Raw genomic sequence first — 26,500 nt, forward strand, 5'->3', positions numbered from 1 at the left:
AATATGTGACAATGCCATAAAACTAACTGTTAAACTCCACGTGCTCATCTCATATTATCACTCTTCTTTCCAACAAATTAGACACTTTCAACTCTCAACTCATACTGTGAAAGTCGAAGAGAGAGAGAAAGTAGTTTGCTCAAATCAATTGCTTTACCAATTTCAAACCTTGGAATTATGTGCAAATATATTAATCTAATCATGCAATGCAAGATTGCAACTCTTAAATTCAAGGTATTTAACTAATTTTTCTACTTTTTTTTTTTTTTTTTTTTTATAATTTTTTATTATACTTTGATTTTTATTCTTGTGCTTATTTTTCATCATCATTTGGTGTATCTGTATGCATTATTTTTTTTGCTATTACTCTTTTAGATTGTTAATTCGAGTGTTAGAATTTGGGTAATGATTTGAATTATACAATTAATTGAAAACAAACTACGAGTACAATTTTTATGCTTTATTGTGCTTTAATTAGAATAATCACTGATTCTGACAAACCAAGTTGTTATTATAAGCTCATATTTGGAATAGCCGAATGCAAAGGATAAAGGTGTATAAATGTGTTTGTTATAGAGTTGAATCAAGTTAGCGGAGGCGCAAGGCGACCCGCCTGCGCTTTATGGTGTTTGATGCGCGTCTGTATAATTTTTTGAGGGACCAACCAATTTTATTTTATTTAAACATCTAATTGAATACATAGAAGGGAAAAAAAAAAAAAAAAAACTCCTTTGGATCTCAATTCTCTGTCCTTCGAAGGCCGGAAAACCCTAGCTGTGCCCTGCTGCAGTATACCATACCAGCGTTGTTCGGTAGTGATCTCCGAGTTCGCCGGCTCGACTGTGCTGACTCTCCTTGATGCTCATTTGAGGTATATGATATTTTTATCTTTCTTTTTTGTTCAATTGGTAGTATGGTAGGTCTTTTGTTTATTTTGGGTATTTTTTGTGTTTTCAGCTTGTTGTTTAGTTGTTTGAGAATTAAGATGATGAATTCTGGTAATTTGGATTTGGCGATTTCCTCTCTGTGTTCATTGGACCCTAAGGATCCGGCAGGGAAATATGGAAGGCCGGAACCTAATAATAGGAACAATTTTACTTGCAACTTTTGTGGTAAAGTAACTAAGGGAGGGGCTTACCGTTTAAAGCAACATTTGGTCGGAGGATTTAGAAATGTGACTAAATACTTTAGTTTTCCGGAGCATGTAGAGGAGGAAGTGAAGTCTTTTATGATAAAGAAGCAACTAGCAAAGAGTGGTGGTCAAATATTACCAAGGGTAACTCAATATGATGTTGATGATTATAGTGATGAGGAAGAAGATTGTGAAACATTGAACTCGAAGGGAGGTGGCTCGGGTAAACTGGCTAAAAGACCAAGAAAAATGGGTCAGGTGGACATGTACTTCACTCCTAGTCGTGAAGACGCAATCAAGCGTAGAAAGAATGGGAATGAAGGGATGCAACGAGGTAATTGTGATGAGGAGTCTAGGGATAAAGTATGTAGAGATATAGCTAGGTGGTTTTATGATGCGGGAATACCATTTAGTGCTGCTAATTATGAAAGTTTTGGAGAGATGATTGAATCAGTTGGACAATATGGTCCTGGCTTGAAACCATCAAGCGTGCATGAGCTAGAAGCTCCCCTCCTTCAGAAGGAAGTAGATGACATTCTTAAGCAAATGAAGGAGCATAAAAAAGAGTGGGCTCAAAAAGGTTGTTCAATTGTAGTTGATGGATGGCATGATTCAGTTGCTGAAAAGGATTTTGTGAACTTTCTAGTCAACTCTTTGAAGGGCTCCGTGTTCACAAAATCAATAGATGTGTCTGAAATTGTGGAAGATGTTAACTCGCTATTTCAAATGTTGGATAACATGGTGGAGGAAGTTGGAGAGAAGAATGTGGTTCAAGTGGTGACCAGTTATACACCTACTTATGTTAAAGCAGGTAAGAATATGAGCTTCTTTCTTTTCATTTTTCAATTCATGGCATGATAGTAATTTGAATCTGATTATTTTTTTTTTTTTTTTTCCTATTTTTATAAAAATTTAGGAAGATTACTAGAGGCCAATAGGCCATGTCTTTATTGGACTCCATGCGCGACACATTGTATTGATCTCATGCTGGAGGATATTGGAAAAATTACAAAAGTTAAGGATGCCTTGAAGAAGTGCAATTTCATCAATGACTATAAATAGCCATGTGTCTCTAGTGAACATGATGAGAAGGTTCACAAATCAAGGGATTCTTTGTCGGCCAACAATCGCTAGATTCGCATCATCTTTCATTACTCTTGCACAATTTCACAAGCAAAGAAACAACTTAAAGAAGATGGTTAAATCTCAGGAATGAAATGTCTCCAACTGGCCAAAAGAAGTGGGGGCAAAGAAAGTTGCATCCTTTATTTTGCAAGACACCTTTTGGGAGAATGTTGTTTATGCTCTCAAGTTGTCGGGACCACTAATTAAGATTTTAAGAATGCTTGATCAAGAGAAAAAGCCATCCATGGGATACATATATGAAGCTATGGACAGAGCCAATGAAGCTATCGCTAATAGTTTTACTACGGAGGAGCACTACAAGAAAGCCTTTGAGTATATTGATGAAAGATGGAATTGTCAACTTCATCGACCTTTGCATGCGGTGGGCTATTTGCTAAATCCAGAACCTCATTACGATAACCCTGATGTATCAGGCTGTGAGGAAGTTATGAAGGGTTTTCTTGATTGCCTTACACGGCTGGTCCCAGAATTGGATCTACAAGACAAGATTAGTTTTGAATTAGATGCATATCGAAATGCTTCCAGTCTCTTTGGCCTACCCATAGCTGTTAGGCAAAGGAAGACAAAACCGCCAGGTAAAAAAAAAAAAAAAAAAAAAAGAAAAATTGAATTTAGGAATGCCAATCATTGACATCTTTGTTGTCTTACGCTACTTATTGAATTTTTCAATGTTTGGTTGTTTATAGCGGAGTGTTGGTGGATGTTCAACACCCAACCTCCAAAAGTTTGCGATGAGAGTTCTTAGCCTCACATGTAGTGCTATTGGTTGTGAAAGGAATTGGGATGGTTTTCAACTTGTAAGTGGATATTTTCTTTTTATTTTTATTTTTATTGAACTAAGTTTTGATTACATAAACTTATACATTTAACTTCTAACAGCTCCATACTAATAAGAAAAACAAATTGGCACAAGGTAGATTGAATGATCTGGTCTTTGTTAAATTCAATCGTGCATTGCAATGCCGATACAATAGGAAAGACGCTGCCAAATCCAATCTCTTGGAAGAGATTGATGATTGTAATGAGTGGCTACTTGGGAAAATGGATGAGAGCTCTTGTGCCGATGAAGATAATTTTGTGTTTGATGGTGATAATTCAAATTGGGGTGCAGTTGGTGGAGTTGTCCGAACTTGTGATCCTAGCCATGTCACTGCGGCATCAAGGATGGTTAGGCATGGCTCCAAGCCCTCCAGGGTCATGCTAGTAGCTTGTCTCACAAAAAATCTATTAGAATGATGACATCGGATGATGAAGATGAGATGGAAGAAGACATTGGCGTAGATGATGTTTATGTAGATGATAGTGATGAGTACGTTGATCTTAGTTTTGAAGAGCTGACCTCCGATGCGCCTAGGCAAAAGGTGAAGAGCAGTGCAAACCCAATCGCATCAGACACACCCTGTCCCAGTGACTTACAGCTGCAGGGCACCTCTAATCACCTTCGGCGGAGTGCAAGACACAAGGCACAGCGCCTTAACCGCTTCTAGGCTAGAGTCTCGTGAGAGAGAAGAGATCTGATTTTAAACCAAAGGAAAAAAAAAAAAAAACCATCGTGGATGAATCTTGCACAAGTTTTAAGATTAAACTACATCTGTAGAACTTATGCGGATGAATCAAATGAAAGAAATAAGGGAGAGTAGTAAAAATTAGAGTAAAAATTAGAGTACCATGGCCAGTAAGGCAGTCGAGCTACCTGCACATATCTGTTCTGATCTGCCAATTATTAGTGACTCTTTCTTATACGATTATGGGTCTTAAGCATCAATTTCTTCAGCAAGTACCACATTGTAGACAGACTTTGTAGTGGTAAAGATCAGCAAATTTTTGTCAGCACTTTAGGAGACATTTTAGTGGTAAAGATTCTAGTTAACCTTGAGTTATGTCGTCTATTATTGTTGTACTCTGGCTTTGAGTTTTTGGATTATAGCTTTGTTATGCTTTAAGATATAATTCAATTCTGCTTATTTTGAGGATGCTAAAGGAACATGGAGATTTATGTGCTCTTCTTTTTACATGCAGCATTTACTTATCTCTCTTGTTAATTATTTCTTTAATACTATCAATTGATAATGCTTGCAAATATTCCTGGTGCTGACAAAGCAGTAACAAATGAAGCAATCAACCCTTTGACTGACCAATAACAGAGTTCATGTATAACTCAAAATTCAGTTTGATTTCTTAAGCTTCTATTTTACGGAAAAATTCCTTTTATATTGTAGGCAGATGTAGTTATGTCTTAAATTTTCATTTTCTCTCCTGGTCTGGTCTAAGGAATGGTGAATCTTGTGCTGCGATTCCAAGAATCGAGTGGATGTGGATGTGCCCTTATTTGTAGTCGCTGACTTATGAGTTGGTTGTCCAATTCTTGACTTGAATATGTTTATTTGTCCTTTACACTTAACTTATGAATAGTTTGACTGGAAATTGTTTTACTAGGTCATGTTAGTTTATTAAGCTACTGGTGATCTGTTTGTTAATAGATGTCAAATTCTACTCCCTGTATTATATTTCTTTTTACTATTTTTCTGTGATTGGGTTGGTTATATACTTATATTTGTTTTACTCATTTCGTTTATGATAATGTTACTTTTCAATCCCTTATATAGGAAATGAATTTTAAATAGGAAGATTGGGGGGGGGGGGATTCTATGCACTTGACTGTACATGGTTTGGGAAACTGATAATCTTACTGTTGTAGCTGAAAAGAAATAGTGACACACTTTTATAAGAAAGCAAGTGCATTATTTCAATTGATGTCTTTCTGAAGAAGTTGAGCTTGTGCTTAATGGCAAGAGCATGGCTGTTAGAGAAATCTATTAAAATGAATAACTAGAATAATAGTTTATGAATTGACATTTTGGGAAACTGACTTTTCTAGTTTTACCTGATGAGAGGGTGAATACATAATTTCATTCCTTTTTTTTTTATTTATTTATTTATTTTTTTTTTTTTAATGGGAGTTGAGTTTGCCAAAGTGACGAAGAGGAGATATGATTAGAACATTTAAGTGCGAAGGGGGAATATGAAGTTAGTGCATTTGAGTAAAATGAATTCAACTAGAATTAGATATATAAGACTTTTTTGCAGTTTGACGAAAGACATTGTTTTGTTGCTCAATGTACAACATGTTGATGTAGTGATCGATGTGTTATCTTTATAAGCTGACTAGCTTCATTGGGATCTTACTGATTGGTCTCATTCAGCATGTACTCATTTAAGTTATTGATGGTGCCTACTGACTTTGATAGCCACCGTAGAGTAATATCATTCGCCTTATATTATTTCATGCTAATCTATATCGGCTCAAGGTGTTGTAAATTCTGCTAATCACTATAACTTGCTCTTCATTGTTTTGTGAATCTGTAGTTGTGATGATTGGTTGCTTCACGCCCAGAGCTTCCTGTCAGTTGAATGGAGAAGCCTGTAAGTATTTAGACCAGTTGGCTCTTTCATTGAAAACTAATGATGCAGTTCTTATTTCTTTTATCCTTTCCCGAATTTGCTGCTATGTTGTCTCTCAGCAACTGACTATGGATAGAATAGGGTGATAGAATGTTTGTAAAAACTTTAAACCCGGATGCATTTTGTACCCTGTTGAAAACTTTGAGCTGCAAGAATAATTTTAGTACCATGGATGATAATGGGCTGAGGGAGCTTCAGTCTGAATTAACTCAGTTTTGCTCAAATTAGCTTGGACCTGAGCTTGACTCAAGCTTGAAATGCACAATTGGCGACTTACCTCTGAGTGCACTCACAGCCTGAGTTGAGCTCAAGTAAGAAGGTGTGGCTAAGTTTAATGTATTTTGAAAAAGTTGGCCAATGAGTAAAAATATACATTTGTGTATATATGTGCTGGTTGCACACCATATTTTCTATACTAACTCTTTCAATTTGGGTCCTCAATGTCCTTTGAGCAGGAGAATGGTTTAGCTTCTTCATTCAAATTTAATGACCGGCCAACTAGTGATGTTGTTGTTAGGCTGCGGACTCCTGAAGGTCGTGACGAATGGCTATATTGCCATTCCTCCATCCTTGTCAAGAAAAGTAAGTATTTTGCTGATCGTCTCTCTGACACTTGGCCAACATGTCAGATCCTTGATGCACGCACCTGTGTTGAGGTTCATTGCCAAGAATCTGACTTTGACTACAATATCACTCTCCTACGTCTCCTCTATGTTTCTGACAGCTTGATTTCTGAAAGTTGGCATGGGGTTCGAAACACCCTTGGCATCCTTCGAGTGGCTGTTGAACTGGGATGCCCTCAAATTATTACTTCTTCTGTAGAGTATCTGGAAGCTGTCCCTTGGGAAGAGGCTGAGGAGGAAGAAATTCTACATACCATACCGGCCATTGGACCCACAGCTAACTCAATTCTAGCCCGCCTTCAACCAGTAGATCATGGTGCCATTTGGAGGATATTTACGTCAGCCATTCGATTTGCCACTTCATCACCACCTCCATCATTGAAGGATCTCAAATCTTCGGCTCAAGAGCAGCTAGAGTACATGCTTGCTGAGGATGATGACGCTCCACTTCTCACTTCATGTGATGAGCTGAAGTTAGAGGTGAGAGACTGTATTAAAAGACTCTTATTGAGATTTAGTGCTCTTCTAGAATCTTTATTGAATGAGCTTGAAGAAACAGTTTTTGAGGCTGAAAAGTTTGAGCTGCTACAATCATATTTATCGGATCTATCATGGGCATGTCAAATATCTTCAAAACTTGAAATAATGAGAGATTTAGTGATTTTTTGGCTAGAGGTTTCTGATATGATTGTCAAGCTTATTGAGAAAGCAAGTTCAAAAGTAGAAATACTTGAGATAAAGATGAAGGTGGTCGAGGTAGCAACAAAAGTATTAGAAGCAGTCGGGTATGGAAATGTTGTTTTGCCAACTGCAAAGAGGCTTCACATGGTAAAGTTATGGCTCCCCTTTGCAAGAGTTACAAAGCCTTTGATCGACACTGCTCCATCTGATACTGAGGAGGATAATTTGAAGCCGAAAATAGATTGTGAGGTGTGGCAGACCTTAGAGTCTGCATTTGTTTCGATCATACTTGCGTTGCCATCTGTGGATCAGTCGGAGATTTTAACAGAATGGTTGGATAATCAACATATTCAGTATCCCGACTTAACTGAGGCATTTGAGGTATGGTGCTATAGGTCTAAGGTTGCCAAAAAGAGACTGGCACCGTTTGCTGCATCATTATTGTAGAAATTGCAATGTGTTTCATCAATACTATGCTTATCCAAAATTAGCATGCTATGACTAGTATGATAGGTTGCTCTGACTAGTTCTTCTGACGAATTTATTTATTTATGTCCATGCTTAGTTGCTTACAGTGGCTAAATTTAGGTAGAATTGGATACTTCTGCCTGCAGAAGCTTGGGTTTAGTAACAGTCAGTGTATGTCATGAAAGATAGTGACAGTGATACTACTACTCCGACTGATAGGATGTTAGCAGTGGCATTAGCAGTAGGAAGAAGAGTCGAGGGGGTTTCACCGGTAACGTTGAGGGAAAGGAAGGCCGGAGGAGGTGGTAAGAGTTATTTAATGTGTAATTTGGATCAACTGTATTGCTCTAGTAAGTTATTGTTGAATAAACTTGTGAGTTGAACCATTTTAGTTGAACCATAGCAACTAGTATTTGGGCCCGGACGATGCTCCGGATTGGTATATTGTTTCTTGTAATTAAATTTTTAATACATATTAATATGTTGTATCCAAAGTATAGCATAAAATATCACATATTTTTGTGGTAAGACACTTGGTTTTAAAAATTAGATATTGCATGTTCAAATCTTATGAAGTACTTTTTATTTTATTTTATTTTTTTATTTTTTTTATATTATAAGTGTATGACATGCAATGAGAAACAAATGGAAGGAAAAACCACGTGATATTGAGTGGGTGACGTGGCGTAATAAAAAAGTTGAGTGGGTGACGTAGCGTAATGAGAGGTCTACGTGACATATATGTGTCGTTTGGTTGCTATGGGAAGTAAATTCCCATAGGAATTTGTATTTCATGGGAATTAAATTACTTCATCAAATTCATGGGAATTGCATAAAGTTGTTTGGTTGGAATGAAGGAAGTTGTAAATCATGAGAATTTTGACTTACTTAGGGGGGGTTGGGTAATTAACTTCCATGTTTTGTGGGAAGTCACAATTCCCATAAATTTGCAATTCCCTCGTTTACACTTTTTATTGTCAACCAAACTAGTCCTTCATTTTCAAATTCCCATAATTTTTCACTTTTTCCATTTTCTTTGTGTAACTAAACAACTCCATAGACTTTCTTAGAAATGTCTTTTAATATAGATTAGTACAGATATAATGGTTTACATAATACAGTATGTCACATGAAAAATTCTGCAAATAAAAGTTTTTGTAAAAGTAAAGCAGTACTAAAGTGGTTCATGCAAGAGTAAGGTGTAAACTAGTAGCTGATTTATTGGAGTAAAAGGATCCGTTTAGACAACCATTGTAAATCCCTATCTCTATCCGTATCTTATAAAAAGTATGAAAAAACACTTATGAATAGTGTGAGTAGTTTGAGGACAATAATATTGTGATGTTAATTGCCTCTAAACTTTTTTTTTGTTTGATTTAATGATTTAACTCTTATAAATAGTGCTTGGACAATTATACCTCTAAAATGTTTACTTACTTATTTGCCCTCATTCATGTTATTGCCTTTTTCAAACTCTTATAGTTTGCGGACATTTATACCTTTTAAAATATTTTTTTTAACAACTAAAAGACCTTCTCGTAGATGACTAGTTATGGACTTATGGTGTGTGCATTGCGCGCGATAGCCACATTAGTTATCATTAAAAGATAATGTTGGCTATTTATGAGGTGTCGCTCATTTAAATGTCTGACATATAAGATTTTTTTTCTTTTGCTGTAATTAGAAGTTAAACTAATACGGTTTAAAATCGAACTAAATCGCAAACCAAACCGAATTAGTAATGCGGTTCGATTTTTTTTGTTAATATGATTCAGTGTGATTTGATAAATTAAAAAATTACGGTTTGTAGTTTGGTTTTGGTTTTAAGATTTGAAATAACGAAAAATCGAAAATCAAACCGAAATATAGGTCCATATCTAAATTATAGCCCAAATTTGATGTTCAGCCCTATTATATAAGGCGCCAAAAACAAATTATGTTGAGTCAGGGCCAAAAAAAGTTACAAATCAATATCAATATCAATTCAATATATATATATAAAATTAAAACTCATGGCAAGACATGCAATTTTAATTTGTCATTTGGCATATGATGTTACGCCATGTAATACTAGTCTATTAATGATCATTATTATTCCCTCAAACAAAAATTGTTAGCATTGATATTTAAATCCATGAGCTTATGTTATTTATAATTCAAGTTTTACCACCACTCTACAGACTTGTGTCAACAAATTTTATATTCAAAGAGTTAGTTGTGTTCATAAATTTCAAAATTAATAATACATATAGATTTTATCCATGTATATTTTCAACAATTTATAATAACGAAAATGATATCATCTTTTTCATATGTTCAGACACAGACAACCCTATAATTATTTGAATACGTAACCTAAAAATATGTTGCACTTTTTATGCTAATTTTTTCCACATATATGTCAATTTTAAGGAGTTTTTAATAATTGAAGAACGAAATAAACTAATAATATCTAGGATACTCAATAATAGATGATGAATTTTAATGTTCAATAAAGTTGAAAAAAAATAAATTAATGATACAAGTTCTATTATAAAAATAATTAATCTAAAAAAAAAAATATAACTAATTTATGTTAATATATCACCTAATTATAATAAAAATTAGTTTTAATATATTCATAATGCTCCGGGACATCGCCTGGGTTTAAAACTAGTAAAGCTAAAAACCCAAAGCCCAAATAACGCGCTGCGGTTTGTTTTTTGTTTTGAAAACCGAATTAAAAAACGCCGTGGTTTGGTTTGGACTGAATAATAATATGGTGCGGTGCGGTTTGAATAATCCCAAATCGAATTAATATGATTTGGTATTGGTTTGGGCTATAAATTACACCTCAAACCAAGATTTCACCGATATGCATGGTTAAAAGATTTAGTCTTTTATTTTTATAATTAATTAGGATATAATTGTTAATATAATTTAGTTAGCAACTTTAAAGTGTGGTTGGCCACACCGTGTGGCTAGCTAACACACGAGTAACTCCTGACTGAGAAACCCCTAACCTAGTAACTCATGACTGACCGAGTAACCCTTGATCGAGTAAGTAACCCCTGACTGGTCAAGTAACCTCTGACGAAGTAACCCGAACAATTCTTTCAAAAAAAAAAAATGTGGTTGGCGGTGTAACCAGCCACATATGAAAGTTTGTCGTTCAATAATTATTAGAAGATATATTAGCATTAAAGATCATATTTGCAAAACTTTTTCTTTACAAGTTAGGAGTAGGTTTCCTAGTTGTAGTAGGAGGCTGGGGTGTCGGGGTAGGGTCGGTCGATGAGGGGAAGTCCCATAGGAAGGTATGTTGGGCGCCGACAGGGAAAGGGAGGCCAGGGGAGATGGTGGTTGGCTGGTGGGGGGAGGGGGAGGGGTGGTTTTAATATAAAAAAAAATATTGATTATTAAAAAACTAACTATGGTTAAGTATTTTAATTAAAATAGTTATTATATTTGGTGATAAATTTTTTTTAATGATTTTCAAAAATTTTAATATTTTTTTCCAATTTACCAAAGAGAAAAATAAGTAGTGGGGTGTCACCAAAAAAATTTCCTTTTTTAGCAAAGAAGAATGCCAAGGATTTCACTAGATGAACGCTTACAAAATAGTTGATCACAATGTCTGTTCGAAATGACAACGTAATGATTGATAAGGTATGAAAACTTTCTTAATTTGTTTAAAATATACTAGTATATGAAAAAAATTGATATGAAAAAATTCTTACTTTGTTTAAAAGATATCCACATATTATAGTTTATATCCTAATTTTTATTAGTAAGTTATATCTTCTATATCCTAGTTCAATGGCAAATACTTGAGTTTTCAAGTCGGCAATTTGTTTTAGAGATGATGTACTTAAGTTTTAATTATATTATTTGTTACATTGAAGCTAGTAAAGCTCCTCTAAGTAGTTTGGCATACTTATTTCGTAGTTTAATTTGTAATTCATTTTTCTATTAATTGCTCATGTAAAAAAAAAGTTGTATCTTCTTGCTTTGTAATTCTTAACTAATCTATGTTCCAACCTACAACTTAGTAGGGCAGAGCAACACTATCTTGGAATTCAATAATCTGATCCGCATCCTATTCAGAAATTATGGATATCCGATACAAAATCAATTTCAGATCGGATTTCCAACCCAAAAAATCGGATATCGAATATCCAAATATTGAATTTCGTATATTCGAAATCCGAAAGATCCGATATTAGAAGAAATTCACATACTTCGTACCTTCCTTCATTAAGTGTTTAGACCCCACCAACTCCAAAGAGAATCCCTTTTTTCCTTTATTATTGGGATTTGTTAAACATCGCCTACAATTTTCTATATAAAGCCCACAAATTAGACTTGGTTTGACAATTTTGCTCATTTCTAAAATTGTAGTCAAATTGACCAAATCTCGATTTCAAAAATGTGGAGCCATACTGGGTCGCCGGGGGAGACCGGAGGGCAGGCCGGAGATGCGGGGGACGCCGGAGGTACGTCGTCGTCGACGGAAAACGAGGTAAAGTACCGTTAAAATTCACGTTGTACGGAACGGCGTCTGAAAGAGGTGCCTGTGCATTGGAGCCGACACCTAAATTGGACGCCACTACCGTAGCATGGACGTCCAAGCCAGACGCCACAACCACGGCACCGACGTCAAGCCCAGACGCCAGAACCACCACACAAGCGTCCTGGCCAGGCGCCAGTCCTATGGATGTGGCGGCCCTGCCAGGCGCCATCTCCATGGCTCTAGCGTTTCTGCCAGACGCCGCCCCTGCAATGTATTTTTTTTTTGTGGTTTTTTTTTTTTAAATTTGAAAATTCGAAATTGTATATAAAAAAAAATTCGAAATGGTTTTAAATTTGAAAATTCGAAATGGTTTTTTTTTTTTAAAAATTAAGTTTGAAAATTTGAAATGGTTTTTTTTTTAAATTAAGTTTGAAAATTCGAAATGGTTTTTTTTAAATTAAGTTTGAAAATTCAAAATGGTTTTTTTTTTTAATTCGAAAATTCGAAATGGTTTTTTTTTAAATTCGAAAATTCGAAATTGTATTAAAAAAAATTCGAAATGGTTTTAAATTTGAAAATTCGAAATTGTTTTAAATTTGACAATTCGAAATGGTTTTAAATTTGAAAATTCGAAATGGATTTAAATTTGAAAATTCGAAATGGTTTTAAATTTGAAATGGCGAAATTGTATAAAAAAAAAATTCGAAATGGTTTGAAAATTCGAAATGGTTTTAATTTTTTTTAAAAAATTATATACGGGAGGTGGGGTGCCTGGCCAGGACGCCCACCTACTGGCGGTGGCGCCAGATCCGGCAGCCATAGCCAGTGGGCAGGCGCCTGAACTGGACGCCCACCCATAGGCGAAGGCGCTAGATCTGGCAGCTAGAGCCTATGGCCTGGCGTCTGGTTTGGACGCCTCTCCGTGGCTGGGCTTCCAAGCCACACGCCCCGCCACCGGCTTTGGCTGCCGGAGCTGGCGCCGCCGCCTCTGGGTGGACGTCCAGTTCAGGCGCCCCACCTTCGCCGCTTATTTTTTTTTTAAAAAAAATATATTTAAATAATTACCTTGCCACCAAGTCGCCGCCTTTCCTCCGCCGCCGCCGCCGCCACCTCTTTCCCTTGCCGCCTCGACATTGTCGTAAATAATTTTTTTTAGAGAGGTAGACTTTCTGATTTTTTTTTAGAGATGTAGAGAGTGGTTTTTTTTTAAAACGAAAAGGGCAATAAGGTCACTTCAATACAAATTTGTGGGCTTTATATGGAGTTTAACGGGCGATGTTTAGCGATTCACTTATTTAGACTCCACCAAACTCTAAAATTTAGTTTCTTACATTCAGACCCCCCTACCTACCTCGCCTCTCTTTCTCTTCTTTATCAACCCTAACTTTCTATATCCTTTTCTCATCTCAAACCTCAACCTCTTACTCAGGCTTCTCAAATTCTCAATCAATCTTTGCAGCTTTTTCATTGCACTGTTCGTTCTCAGCTTTAGCGAGTTCTCCTTCAAAAGCCTGGGTTGTTTCAATCAAAATGTTTAATCGAGCGACGTTTTTGGGTTTGATGTCCTCCTTTAAAAAGCCCCATCAAAGATCTCGTCAAATATTTTCCCAATTATTGGGATACTACACCTTATTCTACCTTCAACCTAGACCTAATTCAAAGCCGTCTATTGAATTGAAACTTGGTATTCCTTTCTTCCAACTCTTTCCTCGTTGTCTTGGTAGTAAAATAAACTTGTTGCTATGACCCTGATTTCACCTCTTCTCAATCCTAAATTAAAAACCCCCCAATAATTTTTTTGATTTTTTTTGGTGGGTTTTGTTCAAGTTGATTGTACAACGGGAATTGTTAAATTATGTAGCAAAAAAAGGTTAATTGTTAATTTGAACAATGTTATAGTTGCAATTAATTTTTGTAGAATTTGGATACATATTTGCAATTAATTATGTAGTAAAAAAATTAATTTTTAAATATCCTGCCGTTTAGTATTCCATTTTCTGAAGATATGAATTTTGTTCAAAGTTTTCTTTCTTTTAATTAGTAAAGTAATTTATGTATGACGATGTATAAGTATACATCAATTTTTCTTTAAAAACAAATCAATATTGCAATTAAATTATTATTTTACTATTTTTTTTTGATACCCTTTTATTAAAGATTCGGGTATTGGATATCGGAATTATCCGATCCAAAGAATTTTCGGATATCAAATCACCCAATTTTTGGAGACGGATATTTGGGTGGTAGCCAAGGTTAATGAAGTCATCGACTTCGTCATTTAGAGACATAAGTTGTAGGGGTGAGCAAAAATCGGATATCCGATCCAAAATGCATTTTCAGATCAAATATCCGATTCATGCTCACCCCTACAACTTATGTCTCTAAATGAAGTGGATGACTTCATTCACCTTGGCTACCACCCGAAGAACCTAGAGAAGGAGGCAAAACAAATTGATAATGTAAGCTTATGATTATTTCTACTAAATAAGTTTATACATGCATAATTTCTTTATTTTATGATAGGTATTATTCACAATTATTGTATTTTTCATATGTAGTCTGCAAAAGCGAGCCCTTTAAGGGGGAAACACTTAACTAGAAGGAAGCTGAACTGGAAATTTAGGTTTAAAGGAAAAATCTCTAATGGTAAAAAAATTTCAATGATATCCATTTATTGACCCCGGTTCAAACCAAGATCCAAGCACTGTAAGTGTTTTATTGTAAAATATCAATGTTGCATAATTTGTAGTCTTATTAATACCTACAATGCAAATATGAGGTTAATTTTTGGTTAGTCTAACAAGTGATAGCTAGAAAAATCGTGACATAAAACGTTACAATAGAAGTTGGTAGATAATGAACTGGGTTTTTCCAAAAAAAAAATTAATTTAGTTGATACGTTGATCTATCTCTACAAGAAATTAAAGTTTGAGTGATTTAACGTGCAATAGGAGATGGATATGCCATGCATTACATAAAATACTACGAAAAATGTTGGCAGAAAAATAATTAATTAGATCGATTTGTTGATCTATTACTAGAAGAAATCGAAGTTTAATTGATATAACATGTGATAGATAGCAGATTAATCGTGATGCAAAATGATACAAAATATTTGATAGAAAAATATAGGATTGATTCATTGATCTATTTTCAAAGAAAGTAAATATTGATTCATTGATCTATAACCTTCAATATTCGCATTTTGGTGAACTGTTATGAAATTTTTATTTTCCTTTCAATTACCGATTTGTATTTAACATCTTTGGCTTATTCTTTGTACATGTTTGAAATGAATGATGATTTAATTTGGTGTCATTAATTGTGTATTTATATGGTTTATTGGGTCATTTATTAATTCACTCATATAAAAGTGTGGTACATAATTCAATTATAATAAGACTAGGGTGGCCTACTGGCACGATGCGCTCGGAGGGGCTAGCTCTTGTGCAGAAGTTGTATTGGCATGTGTTTACATCTTTGGTTTGGGTGGTAGTTTTAATATGTACTATTTGGTTTATGTGCGTTTGAAATCTACCAAAATCTTTTATGCCGATTATTTTTTAAAATCCTCTAAAGTTTGACACTATTATTCTAAATTATGATTAATTCATATTTTATTAATTAATATTTTATTAATTATCATAATTTAATTTGTGCGTTTGTATCTTCTTGCTTTGCAATTCTTAATTGATCTATGTTCTGACCTACAACTTAGTAGGGCCGAGAAACACTATCTGGGAATTCAATAACCCGATCCGTATCCAATTCGGAAATTATGGATATCCGATACAAAATCAATTTCAGATCGGATATCCAATCCAAAAAATTGGATATCGAATATCCAAACATTGAATTTCGTATGTCCGATATCCGAAAGATCCGATATTAGTAGAAATCACATACTCCATATCTTCCTTCATTCAGAGTTTAGACCCCACCAATCCCAAAGAGAATCATTTTCTTCCTTTATATAGACTCCACCAAACCCTAAAATTTAGTTTCCTACATTCTCTTCTTTAACAACCCTAACTTTCTCTATCCTTTTCTCATCTCAAACCTCAACCTCCTTGTCAGGCATCTCAAATTCTGAATCAATCTTTGCAGCTTTTTCCTTGCACCGTTCGTTCTCAGCTTTAGCGAGTTCTCCTTCAAAAGCATAGGTGGTTTCAATCAAAAGGTTTAATCGAGCGTCGTTTTTTATTTTAATTTCTTTCTTTAAAAAGCTCCATCAAAGATCTCATAAGAAATTTCACCTCTTCTCAATCCTACATTAAAAAACCCCCCAACTATTTTTTTTTTTCATTTTTTTTGTTGGTTTTGTTCGAGTTGATTGTTAATTGGTAATTTGAATAATGTTATAGTTGCAATTAATTTTTGTAGAATCTTGATACATAATTGCAATTAATTATGTGGTAAAAAAAATTAATTTTTAAATATCCTGCAGTTTAGTATCCCATTTTGTGAAGATATGAATTTTTTTCAAAATTTTCTTTCTTTTAATTTATAAAGTAATTTATGTATGATGATGTATAACTATGCATCAATTTTCCTTTAAAAACAAATCAATATTGCAATTAAATTAATATCATACTATTATTATTATTATTTTTTTTACAATTTTATTAAAGATTAGGGTATTGGATATCGAAATTATCCTATCCAAAATTTTCCGGATATCAAATCACCCAATTTTGGGAGATGGATATTTGGGTGGTAGTCAAGGTGAATGAAGTCATCAACTTCGTCATTTAGAGACATAAGTTGTACGGGTGAGCATGAATCGAATACCCGATCCAAAATCCAATTTCAGATCAGATATCCGATTCATGCTCACTCCTACAACTTATGTCTCTAAATGAAGTGGATGGCTTCATTCACCTTGGCTACCACCCACAGAACCCAGAGAAGGTGGCAAAACCAACTGATATTGTAAGCTTATGATTATTTCTACTAAATAATTTTATACATGCATGGTTTCTTTATTTTATGATTGGTATTACTCACAATTATTGTATTTTTCATATGTAGTCTGCAGAAGCGAGCACTTCAAGGGGGAACCGCTTAGCGAGAAGGAAGTTGAACTGGAAATTAAGGTTTAAAGGAAAAAGCTCTTATGGTGAATTTTTTTCAATGATATCCATTTTCTCAACCCAGTTAAAACCAAGATCCAAGCAGTGTAAGTGTTTTATTGTAAAATATCAGTGTTGCATAATTTGTAGTCTTATTAATATCTACAATGCAAATGGGAGGTTAATTTTTGGTTAGTCTAACAAGTGATAGCTAGAAAAATCGTGACATAAAACGTTACAAATAAGTTGGTAGATAATGAATTGGGTTTTCCAAAAACAAAATTAATTTGGTTGATTCGTTCATCTATCTCTAAAAGAAATTAAAGTTTGATTGATTCATGGTGGAATAGGAGATGGACATGTCATGCATTACATAAAATACTACGAAAAATGTTAGCAGAAAAATAATTAATTAGATCGATTTGTTGATCTATTACTAGAAGAAATCGAAGTTTAATTGATATAACATGTGATAGAAAATTAATCATGACGCAAAACGATACAAAATATTTGATAGAAAAACATAGGATTGATTCATTGATCTATTTTCAAAGAAAGTAAATTTTGATTAATTTACCATGTGACATAAAAAAAAGGACAAAAATATTACAAATGAAGTTGATAGGATAGGAAAAAAAATTAGGAAATTCTCATTGGTACCACTCTAGAATTGATCTGACTTTTCCCATTGGTACAATATTATCTTTTGTCTCCTCTGATTAGGTTTTGGGGTCATATTAGTCACATTTGGGAAAAAAAACTATACTACAGGTGTACCAATGGAAAGACAAAAAGTTAATACTATACCAATAATGAGAAAAGTCAAGTCTAGATTGATACAATAGGAATATCCCAAAATATCCATGAGCTATCACTATAAGTAAGTACTTAAATACTAACATAAATCAAATAAGAGTAATTATTAAGGAAGAAACATACACGAAATAGATAAAACCATAAACACTTTGTGCCCTTCAAATGAACATCACCAATTCACCAACTAGCACAGATTAAATCAAACGTGTTGTTTGGTTGCACAAAAAAATAGAGGAATTGAAAATTCATGTGAATTGAGAAATAAGGGGTTTAGTTGGTTGACCACAAAAAAATTCATGGGAATTTTCAATTCCCATAAAACATGGAATTTATTATATACACTTGGGTGCACCGTACACCCAACTAACCCAAGATTAGTTTTTGCTCTTCATTTCATGATTCAAGGAAAAAACAATCATTAAAATGAGAACAAATACTCATGTGTGTACGGTGCACCCGGGTGTATATATAATAATCTCTCTATAAAATATGGGAAGTAAATTACCAAACCCGTCCTTGGTAACTCACAATTCCCATGATTTGTAAATGTCTTCATAACAACTAAACAACTTTAACCAGTTTTTGGAAAATTTGATGTGGGAATTTAATTCCAGTGAAATACAAATGCCTATTGGAATTTATTAATTTCTGTGTCAACCAAACAACACCAAATTAAAGATGAAATAAAATTTAAAACTAATTGTAGAAAAAAAAAAATTGACCAAAGCATGTAGATATAAAATCAACGATATACACATATAATAATTACACCAAATTAAATCATCATTTGACTCAAACATGTATAAAGAATGAGTCAAAATTGTCATACAAATAGGTAATTGAAAACAAAAATTAAAATTTGATAAGGTTCACCAAGATGCGAATGTTGAAGGTTTTCAAATTTAGAAAGGGAGAATTCAATTGGCGGTGAGTTTTGCATTATTAAGGATTGCCATAAGTTTTAAAGATGTAGAGATGTTGTATAAGAGCGACATGAATGCAAACTTAAATGATGAAAACTTGCCCCCAATTGTATTTACCCTTTCTGTATTGGAAAACCTTTAATATTCTCATTTTCGTGAACCATTATGAAATTTTTATTTTCTTTTTCAATTACCTATTTGTATATAACATTTTTGGCTCATTCTTTATACATGTTTGTATTGAATGATGATTTAATTTGGTGTTATTATTGTGTATATGGTTAATTGGTTCATTTATTAACTCACTCTTATAAAAGTGTGCTACATTATTCAAGTAACCCGAAGCATTCTTTCAAAAACAAAAATGTGGTTCGCCACACAGTGTGACCAACCACATATGAAAATTTATCATTCAGTTATTAGAAGATAGATTAACATTAATGATCATATTTGCAAAACTTTTTCTTTACTAGTTAGGATTAGGTTTTTAGTTGTATTAGGAGGCTGGGATGTCTGGATAGGGTCGGTCGGTGAGGGGAAGTCCTATAGGAAGGTACGCTGGGCGTCAACAGGAAAAGGGAGGCCAGGGGAGATGGTGGTTGGGCTGGTAGGGGGGTGGTTTTAATAAAAAAATATTAATTATTAAAAAATTAACCTTGGTTAAGTATTTTAATTAAAAGTAGTTATTATATTTGGTGATAAAAAATTAATGATTATCAAAAATAAAAATAAAAATTCTAACTTACGAAAGAGAAAATTTAGTAGTTGGCGTCACCAAAAAGAATTTCCTTTTTTAAACAAAGGAGAAGAATGCCAAGATTTTCACTAGATGAACCCTTACAAAATTAGTTGATCACAATATTTGTTCGAAATGACAACATAAGGATTGATAAGAATTTCCTAACTTACCAAAGAGAAAAATAAGTAGTTGGGCGTTACCAAAAAGAATTTCCTTTTTTAAACAAAGGAGAAGAATGCCAAGATTTTCACTAGATGAACCCTTACAAAATTAGTTGATCACAATATTTGTTCGAAACGACAACATAAGGATTGATAAGGTATGAAAACTACTTTGTTTAAAATATATTAGTATATGAAAAAATTGATAAGATATGAAAATATTCTTACTTTGTTCAAAAAATATCCACATACTATAGTTTATACCCTAGTTTATATTAGTAAGTTATATCTTCTATACCCTAGTTCATTTTAAAGATGTTGTACTACTTTAGTTTTTATTGTATTGTTTGTAACATTAAAACTAGTAAAGCTCCTCTAAGTAGTTTGTCGTACTTATATAATAGTTTAATTTGTAATTCATTTTCCTTTTAATTGCTCATGTAAAAAAAAAAAAGTTGTTCTTCTTAGTTTGCAATTCTTAACTAATCTATGTTTCAACGTACAACTCAATAATCCGATCAGCATCCAATCCGAAAATTATGGATATCCGATAAAACATCAATTTCAGATCGGATATCCAATCTAAAAAATTGGATATCGGATATCCAAATATTGATTTTCAAATATCTGATATCCGAAAGATCCGATATTAGAAGAAAATCACATACTCCGAATCTTCCTTCATTCAGAGTTTAGACCCCACCAATCCCAAAGAGAATCACTTTTTTCCTTTATTAGACTCTGCCAAACCCTAAAATTTAGTTTCCTACATTCATACCCCCACCTACCCCGCCTCTCTTTCTCTTCTCTATCAACCCTAACTTTCTCATCTCAACCTCAGCCTCCTAGTAAGGCTTTTCAAATTCTTAATCTATCTTTGCAGCTTTTTCCTTGCATCGTTTGTTCTCAGCTTTAGCAAGTTCCCTTTCAAAATCATGGATTGTTTTAATCAAAATATTTAATCGAGCGTCATTTTTTGGTTCGATTTCCTCCTTTAAAATGCCCCATCAAAGATCTCCCCAAAAATGAAATTATATTACCAAGGTAGTATTAATTTTCATTCATTTTATGTTATATTTTTCTTATGGTAATTACTTAATTAAATTTATTGTATTTATCATTTTACCTAAATTTCAAAGTAGTCAAAACTTTACCTTCTCCCCCACGCGTCTTTTCTATCCACCTTTTCATTCATGTCACTCTTATACAACATCTCTACATCCTTAAAACTTATGGCAAACCCTAATAATGAAAACTTGCCGCCAATTGTATTTACTCTTTTTGAATTGGAAAACCTTCAATATTCGCATTTTGCTGAACTGTTATGAAATTTTTATTTTCCTTTCAATTACCGATTTGTATGTAACATCTTTGGCTCATTCTTTGTACATGTTTGAAATGAATGATGATTTAATTTGGTGTCATTAATTGTGTATTTATATGGTTGATTGGGTCATTTATTAATTTACTCATATAAAAGTGTGGTACATAATTCAATTATAATAAGACTAGGGTGGCCTACTGGCACGATGCGCTCGGAGGGGCTAGCTCTTGTGCAGAAGTTGTATTGGCATGTGTTTACATCTTTGGTTTGGGTGGTAGTTTTAATATGTACTATTTGGTTTATGTGCGTTTGAAATCTACCAAAATCTTTTATGCCGATTATTGTTTAAAATCCTCTAAAGTTTGACACTATTATTCTAAATTATGATTAATTAATATTTCATTAATTTGTGCCCCTTCATATCATATTATTATCCCTTCATCTTATGGGGCAATTGTTAGTTTAGAACTCTTAATTGATTTTCATGTTTCAATAATACTTAGTATAATATTTCTAGTGTGTTTTCAGATGAATTTTTTTGTGAGCTTAGGTCATACGGAGTAGTAATATGTGAAATGTTGCAACTAAAAACTTAATAACGTAAGTTCTTTAATTTCCTCCAAAAAAAAAAAGTGACCATCTAATATCTATATCTAATACTAAAGCAATAACCACTTAGTTATATTTTTCCTTTTAAAATTCCATCGTTTCTCTCCCATAATTAATACCAGTTTTTTTTTTTTTTTTTTTTTTCATCGATTTTCCTTGATTTTAGGATTTTTAAGTTCTTTATACCTTTTGATAGCATCTGCTCAAATATCACTATTTAATATGAATTGCATTCACAATTCCATAACTTTGTTTATGTGCCATCAAATAATTAACAATAGTTGCAGTTAAAAGACGACAAGATTGTTAATAAGAAGAACAACCACGAAGGAGTAAAAATAAACAATCTCTTCTTATCCACAATTTTCTTTTCTTAGTAAATAAGGAAAGGGCTGCATATAATAAGTTAAAAGTGGAAGGAAAAGATATTAAATTAACATTTATTATACCGATTTACTGAAGTGTCGATAAATTCCCAACTTAATACTAACAAAGGGAGTATATTAATTATTAAATGCTTACGCATATAGCATTACCTTTTAAATCTTTGGCCCAAGAGCAGCTAGAGTACATGCTTGCTAAGGATGACGATGCTCCACTTCTCACTTCATGTGATGAGCTGAAATTAGAGGTGACTCTGAATAATCAAGAGTGTATTTTTCTGTTTTGGGTGATACTCTAATTGATTTTAATGTAAAACAGTACCTCGATTTTCATAGTGCCACATGTTGAGATGTTGGGGATATAGGAGTGTGACCTATATATGAGGGTACTAATTATCATTTCATTCAAAAATATTTTCCCTAAAAAAAAATAGTAATTTATGATTAAAGTTTAACTACGTAGTATATAAAAAAATTAACACATATATAAACAAATTTATCAATAACCATGTAATTATCATTTAAATTTTATCTGCAAGAGAAAGATTTAAAAAGAATAAACATAAAATATATATTCAAATTTTTTATAAGAAAATTATTAAATTGAAAATTGTGAAACAAAAACGTTAAAAAAATTAACATGAAAATTTAAATAAATTTATCAATAACTATACAATAATCATTTACCCATTTTTTTTTTTTCAAAACCTATGATCATGGCGTTCTAGTTATCAACCTTTAATTTTTACATTTCGAATACATGGAAATCAAGGATTCGATAGACACATTAGAGCCAAATCCTAATTGATCCGACATTCTATAGATGACCATACCCTTCTCTATATCAGAGTATTCTCATTATATTGGTTCTTGACTGGCTCCTTATAGTTTCTTTGGCTATAAAAGTTGTTGGCACTTTGGATAATAATCTCATACCCTCTTTTATATTGTAAGATAAAAAGCTTATATTGCAAGATAAAAAGAGAGGATATATATATACACACACATATACATATATATATATATATATATATATATATATATATATATATATATATATATATATATATATATATATATATATATATAAGATAAAAAGAGAGGATATATATACACACATATATATATACACATATATATATATACATATATATATACATATATACATACATATATATACATATACATATATATATATACATATATACATATATATATATATACATACACATATATATATATACATATATATATATATATATATATATAGAGGAAGGCTCATATAAGAACCCTCCTCTATATAAGAACCCATTATATATAAGAACTAATCTGGACCGTACAATTAGTTTGATCTGACCGCTGAAAATAAATGATTAGTAATGGCATTTTAGTAATTTTCGCTGTTCTTTTCCCTTTCTTTCTCCTTATTCACGTTTCTTCTTTCCTTTTTTTTTGGGCTTGGAACATTACAGCTCTCTCTCTCCTCTCATACATTACAAATTTACAACTCTTTCTCTCTCCTCTCATACATTACAACTCTCTCTCCTCTCATACTTTTGGATGCAAATTCCTTCAAGAAATTAAGGTTTGTTATTCAATTTTTATAATTTTGATTATCCTTTTAGTTAATTTATTTATTGATATCTATTTTTTGCGAATTTTTGTTGAATTTTTTTATTTTGGCGAATTTGTGAGAAATTTTATTTTTTCTAATTATTTGTGGATATGCAATTCATCAATTCGAAAATCAGCAAAAATCTGTTTTTTTTTCTTTTTGCGATTTCATCATTCAGTTTATGTTGATTTTATCTTCTTCTTTTTTTTTTTTTTTTTTTTTTTTTGCGAATTTTCTTGAGTTTTTTCATTAATTTCATCAATTTCGATTTTTCATTTCCAGAATTTTTCGATGTTATATGTTTTTTTGTTTTTTTTTTTTCCGACTTTCGAGCAATTATTTTCTGTTTTTTTCGATTTTATCTGTTTTTTTTTTTTTTTGCGAATTTTCTTCAGTTTTTTTTCATTAATTTTCTGTTTTTTTTTGTTTTTTTTTTTTTGCGATTTTTCATTTCCAGATTTTCTGTTTTTTCCTTTGCTTGAGTTTTTTTCCAGATTTTTGATTTTTGATTTTTAATGGATTTTAATTTCTAGTTGCTTTTTTGCTACAATATGTGTTTTTTTAAATAGGTTTTTGCATATTGATGGATTTAGATGGTGTTCAACCTAATTATCCTTCTTCTTGTGTTACTTATTCAGGTAATTTTATTGTTTTTAATGTTTTAATTTCAATTTACTTACATGTTCTAAAGTTTCTTTACTACGTTCTAAAGTTTATCGGTAATGTTCTAAAGTTTTCTCTATATGTTCCCATCCGAATGATAAGCGCAAATGCCATGTTCCGTTGCCTGTTGAACTCCTTTTAGAATGCAGAATACATCGGAGTATGAAAGAGTGGTTGATGAAGGATTATAAAAAGTAGTACGTGTTAGATGCTTCATCCAAATATACCATAAATGTACCAATCGCAATTGAAATCTGCTACTGACACTGTATATTTTCACATGGAATTGAATGTGTAGTAGTGAGTCCTAGTGATAAGGGTAAACGACAATACTAATTTAGAATTGTCATGAGTCACATCTTAATGAAATAGCAGAGATATTTTCACAAGCTATGTTAGAGTGTAGAGTCTATAATTTGCAACCCCACACATGCACTTGCAAATCACTGATTTAATATTTCTTCACTAGGCTTTTCAAACTTTTTTGAGATTGTTTGTTCTCTGTTGGAGCACTGTTTAGTACTACAAACTAAAATTAGATGGATTTTATCCACTATTTTTATTTCTTAACATGACTATATTGCTTGGCCAAAACCAAATACGGAGTATAATTCAAGTAGTGCAAAAAATAACATGAGCTAAAATAAAATATTATGGTACTAATCTGAGGAAGTTAAATAATTTGATAAATAAAAAATATCTAATCCATTTTAAATAATTTGTAATGATTCAAAGTAAACTGTGGGTAAACAATATCAATCATTATCGGATAATGCCACAACAACCTCAAGGCTCGTCTTGGAGCTGGGCATTGGGGGCTTGGGAGTTGGGAATGCTACTTTATCCTAGCAATCTGACATAGGGATAGTTGATGCATGTCACTGCTACTGGAATCACCGAACCATGGCCCCACCAATCTGACATAGGGAGTAGGGAATCCTACTTTATCTTTATATTCTAAAACTTTCATTCTATGTTCTAAAGTTTACCTTCTAGTTTTAAATTTTACTTTTTATGTTCTAATGTTTACTTTCATTGTATGTTCTAAAGTTGACCTTCTAGTTTAATTTTTTCACTTTATTCTAAATTTTATTATGTATGTTATAAAGTAATTCACTATGTTCTAAAGCAATATGTTATAAGTATGTCCCTAATTTACTATGTTCTAAAGTTTATCCTTGATGTTCTAAAGTTTTCTCTGTATGTTCTAAAGTTTTCTATGTATCTTTCTCTTTATATTATAGAGTTTTTTTTTTATGTTCTAATGTTTTCTTCATATTCTAGGACTTTCATTGTATGTTCTAATGTTTACTTTCATGTTCTAATGCAGTTGGTGATATTTATCGTACTCCAGAGGTTGTTGGATCATTTAGCCCTGATGGTACCACTAAGGAATGGATTCCAAGTGTTCCCGAGGAGTTAAAACCCAGTTTGGGGATGATATTTAAAGATCCTGAAGAGGGTCTTAGTTTTTATAAAGCATATGCAAATGCCGCTGGGTTTACTTCTAGGAAATCTACTACTAAAAGGAAGAAGAATAACAAAGATATAATTGCTTTTCAATATGGAGTTTGCAATAAGGAAGGTTTTAGGGCAATAAGAAAACCTATTGCTCAACAAACAGTTTATGAAGAAGGAAAAGTTCGTATTACTAGGAAACGTTTAGTCACTCGTGTAGGATGCAATGCTCACATATGTATGAGATATGATGGTGGAAAGTATGTTGTAACTCATTTCAAAGAAGAACATAATCATCCTTTATATACTCCAAGTTGTGCAAAATTTCAGAAGGATAATAGAAAAATGCATATTATGCATAAAAAATTGATTGTTGATAATTCAAAGGTGATTTATTTTTATGTACTAAATAATGTTTTTTTTGTTTTGATTTACTATGTTCTAAAGTTAATTCTTAATCTTAGTAATATTTTTTTTTTCTAACAGGTAAATGTTGGTCCTGTGAGGTCTTATACTATGATGAAAGAATTAGCTGGATCACATGATAATGTTGGTGCATCTAAACAAGATTTCAAAATTTTTTATAGAGATTTGAAGGCTTTTATTGATGGATCAGATGCCCAAATGTTTGTGGATAATTTTCAAAATAAGAAATTGCTCTGGAGTGCATTTTTTTTTCCTATGATGTTGATGAAGAATATAGACTTTGTAGAGCTTTATGGGCTGATCCTAT

At 32.7% G+C, this 26,500-nt stretch overlaps 2 protein-coding genes and 1 pseudogene across 8 annotated transcripts; all 3 read left to right on the plus strand.

Moving 5' to 3' along the window:
* On the plus strand, positions 1 to 8,000 carry LOC110733844 (BTB/POZ domain-containing protein At3g05675-like). Of its 7 annotated transcripts, none has more exons than XM_021913920.1 (3): positions 3 to 234; positions 5,645 to 5,701; positions 6,196 to 8,000. In XM_021913920.1, exons 2-3 carry the CDS (start codon positions 5,690 to 5,692, stop codon positions 7,489 to 7,491), a joined length of 1,308 nt encoding a protein of 435 aa, XP_021769612.1. In that variant the 5' UTR covers positions 3 to 234; positions 5,645 to 5,689; the 3' UTR covers positions 7,492 to 8,000. The 7 variants fall into 7 exon arrangements, with proteins under 7 accessions (XP_021769609.1, XP_021769612.1, XP_021769611.1 ...); XM_021913919.1 differs by lacking the exon at positions 3 to 234 and adding an exon at positions 2,999 to 3,075; XM_021913918.1 differs by lacking the exon at positions 3 to 234 and adding an exon at positions 4,047 to 4,131.
* Positions 986 to 2,194, plus strand: LOC110733958. Its single transcript, XM_021914025.1, has 2 exons — positions 986 to 1,943; positions 2,049 to 2,194. The coding sequence occupies exons 1-2, from the start codon at positions 986 to 988 to the stop codon at positions 2,192 to 2,194; spliced, it is 1,104 nt and encodes a 367-aa protein (XP_021769717.1).
* Positions 2,200 to 4,299, plus strand: LOC110733845 (annotated as a pseudogene).
* Positions 8,001 to 26,500: the final 18,500 nt, after the last annotated feature.

This window comes from Chenopodium quinoa, unplaced genomic scaffold (assembly GCF_001683475.1).
Source record: "Chenopodium quinoa cultivar QQ74 unplaced genomic scaffold, ASM168347v1, whole genome shotgun sequence".
Classification (NCBI taxonomy): Eukaryota; Viridiplantae; Streptophyta; class Magnoliopsida; order Caryophyllales; family Amaranthaceae; genus Chenopodium; species Chenopodium quinoa.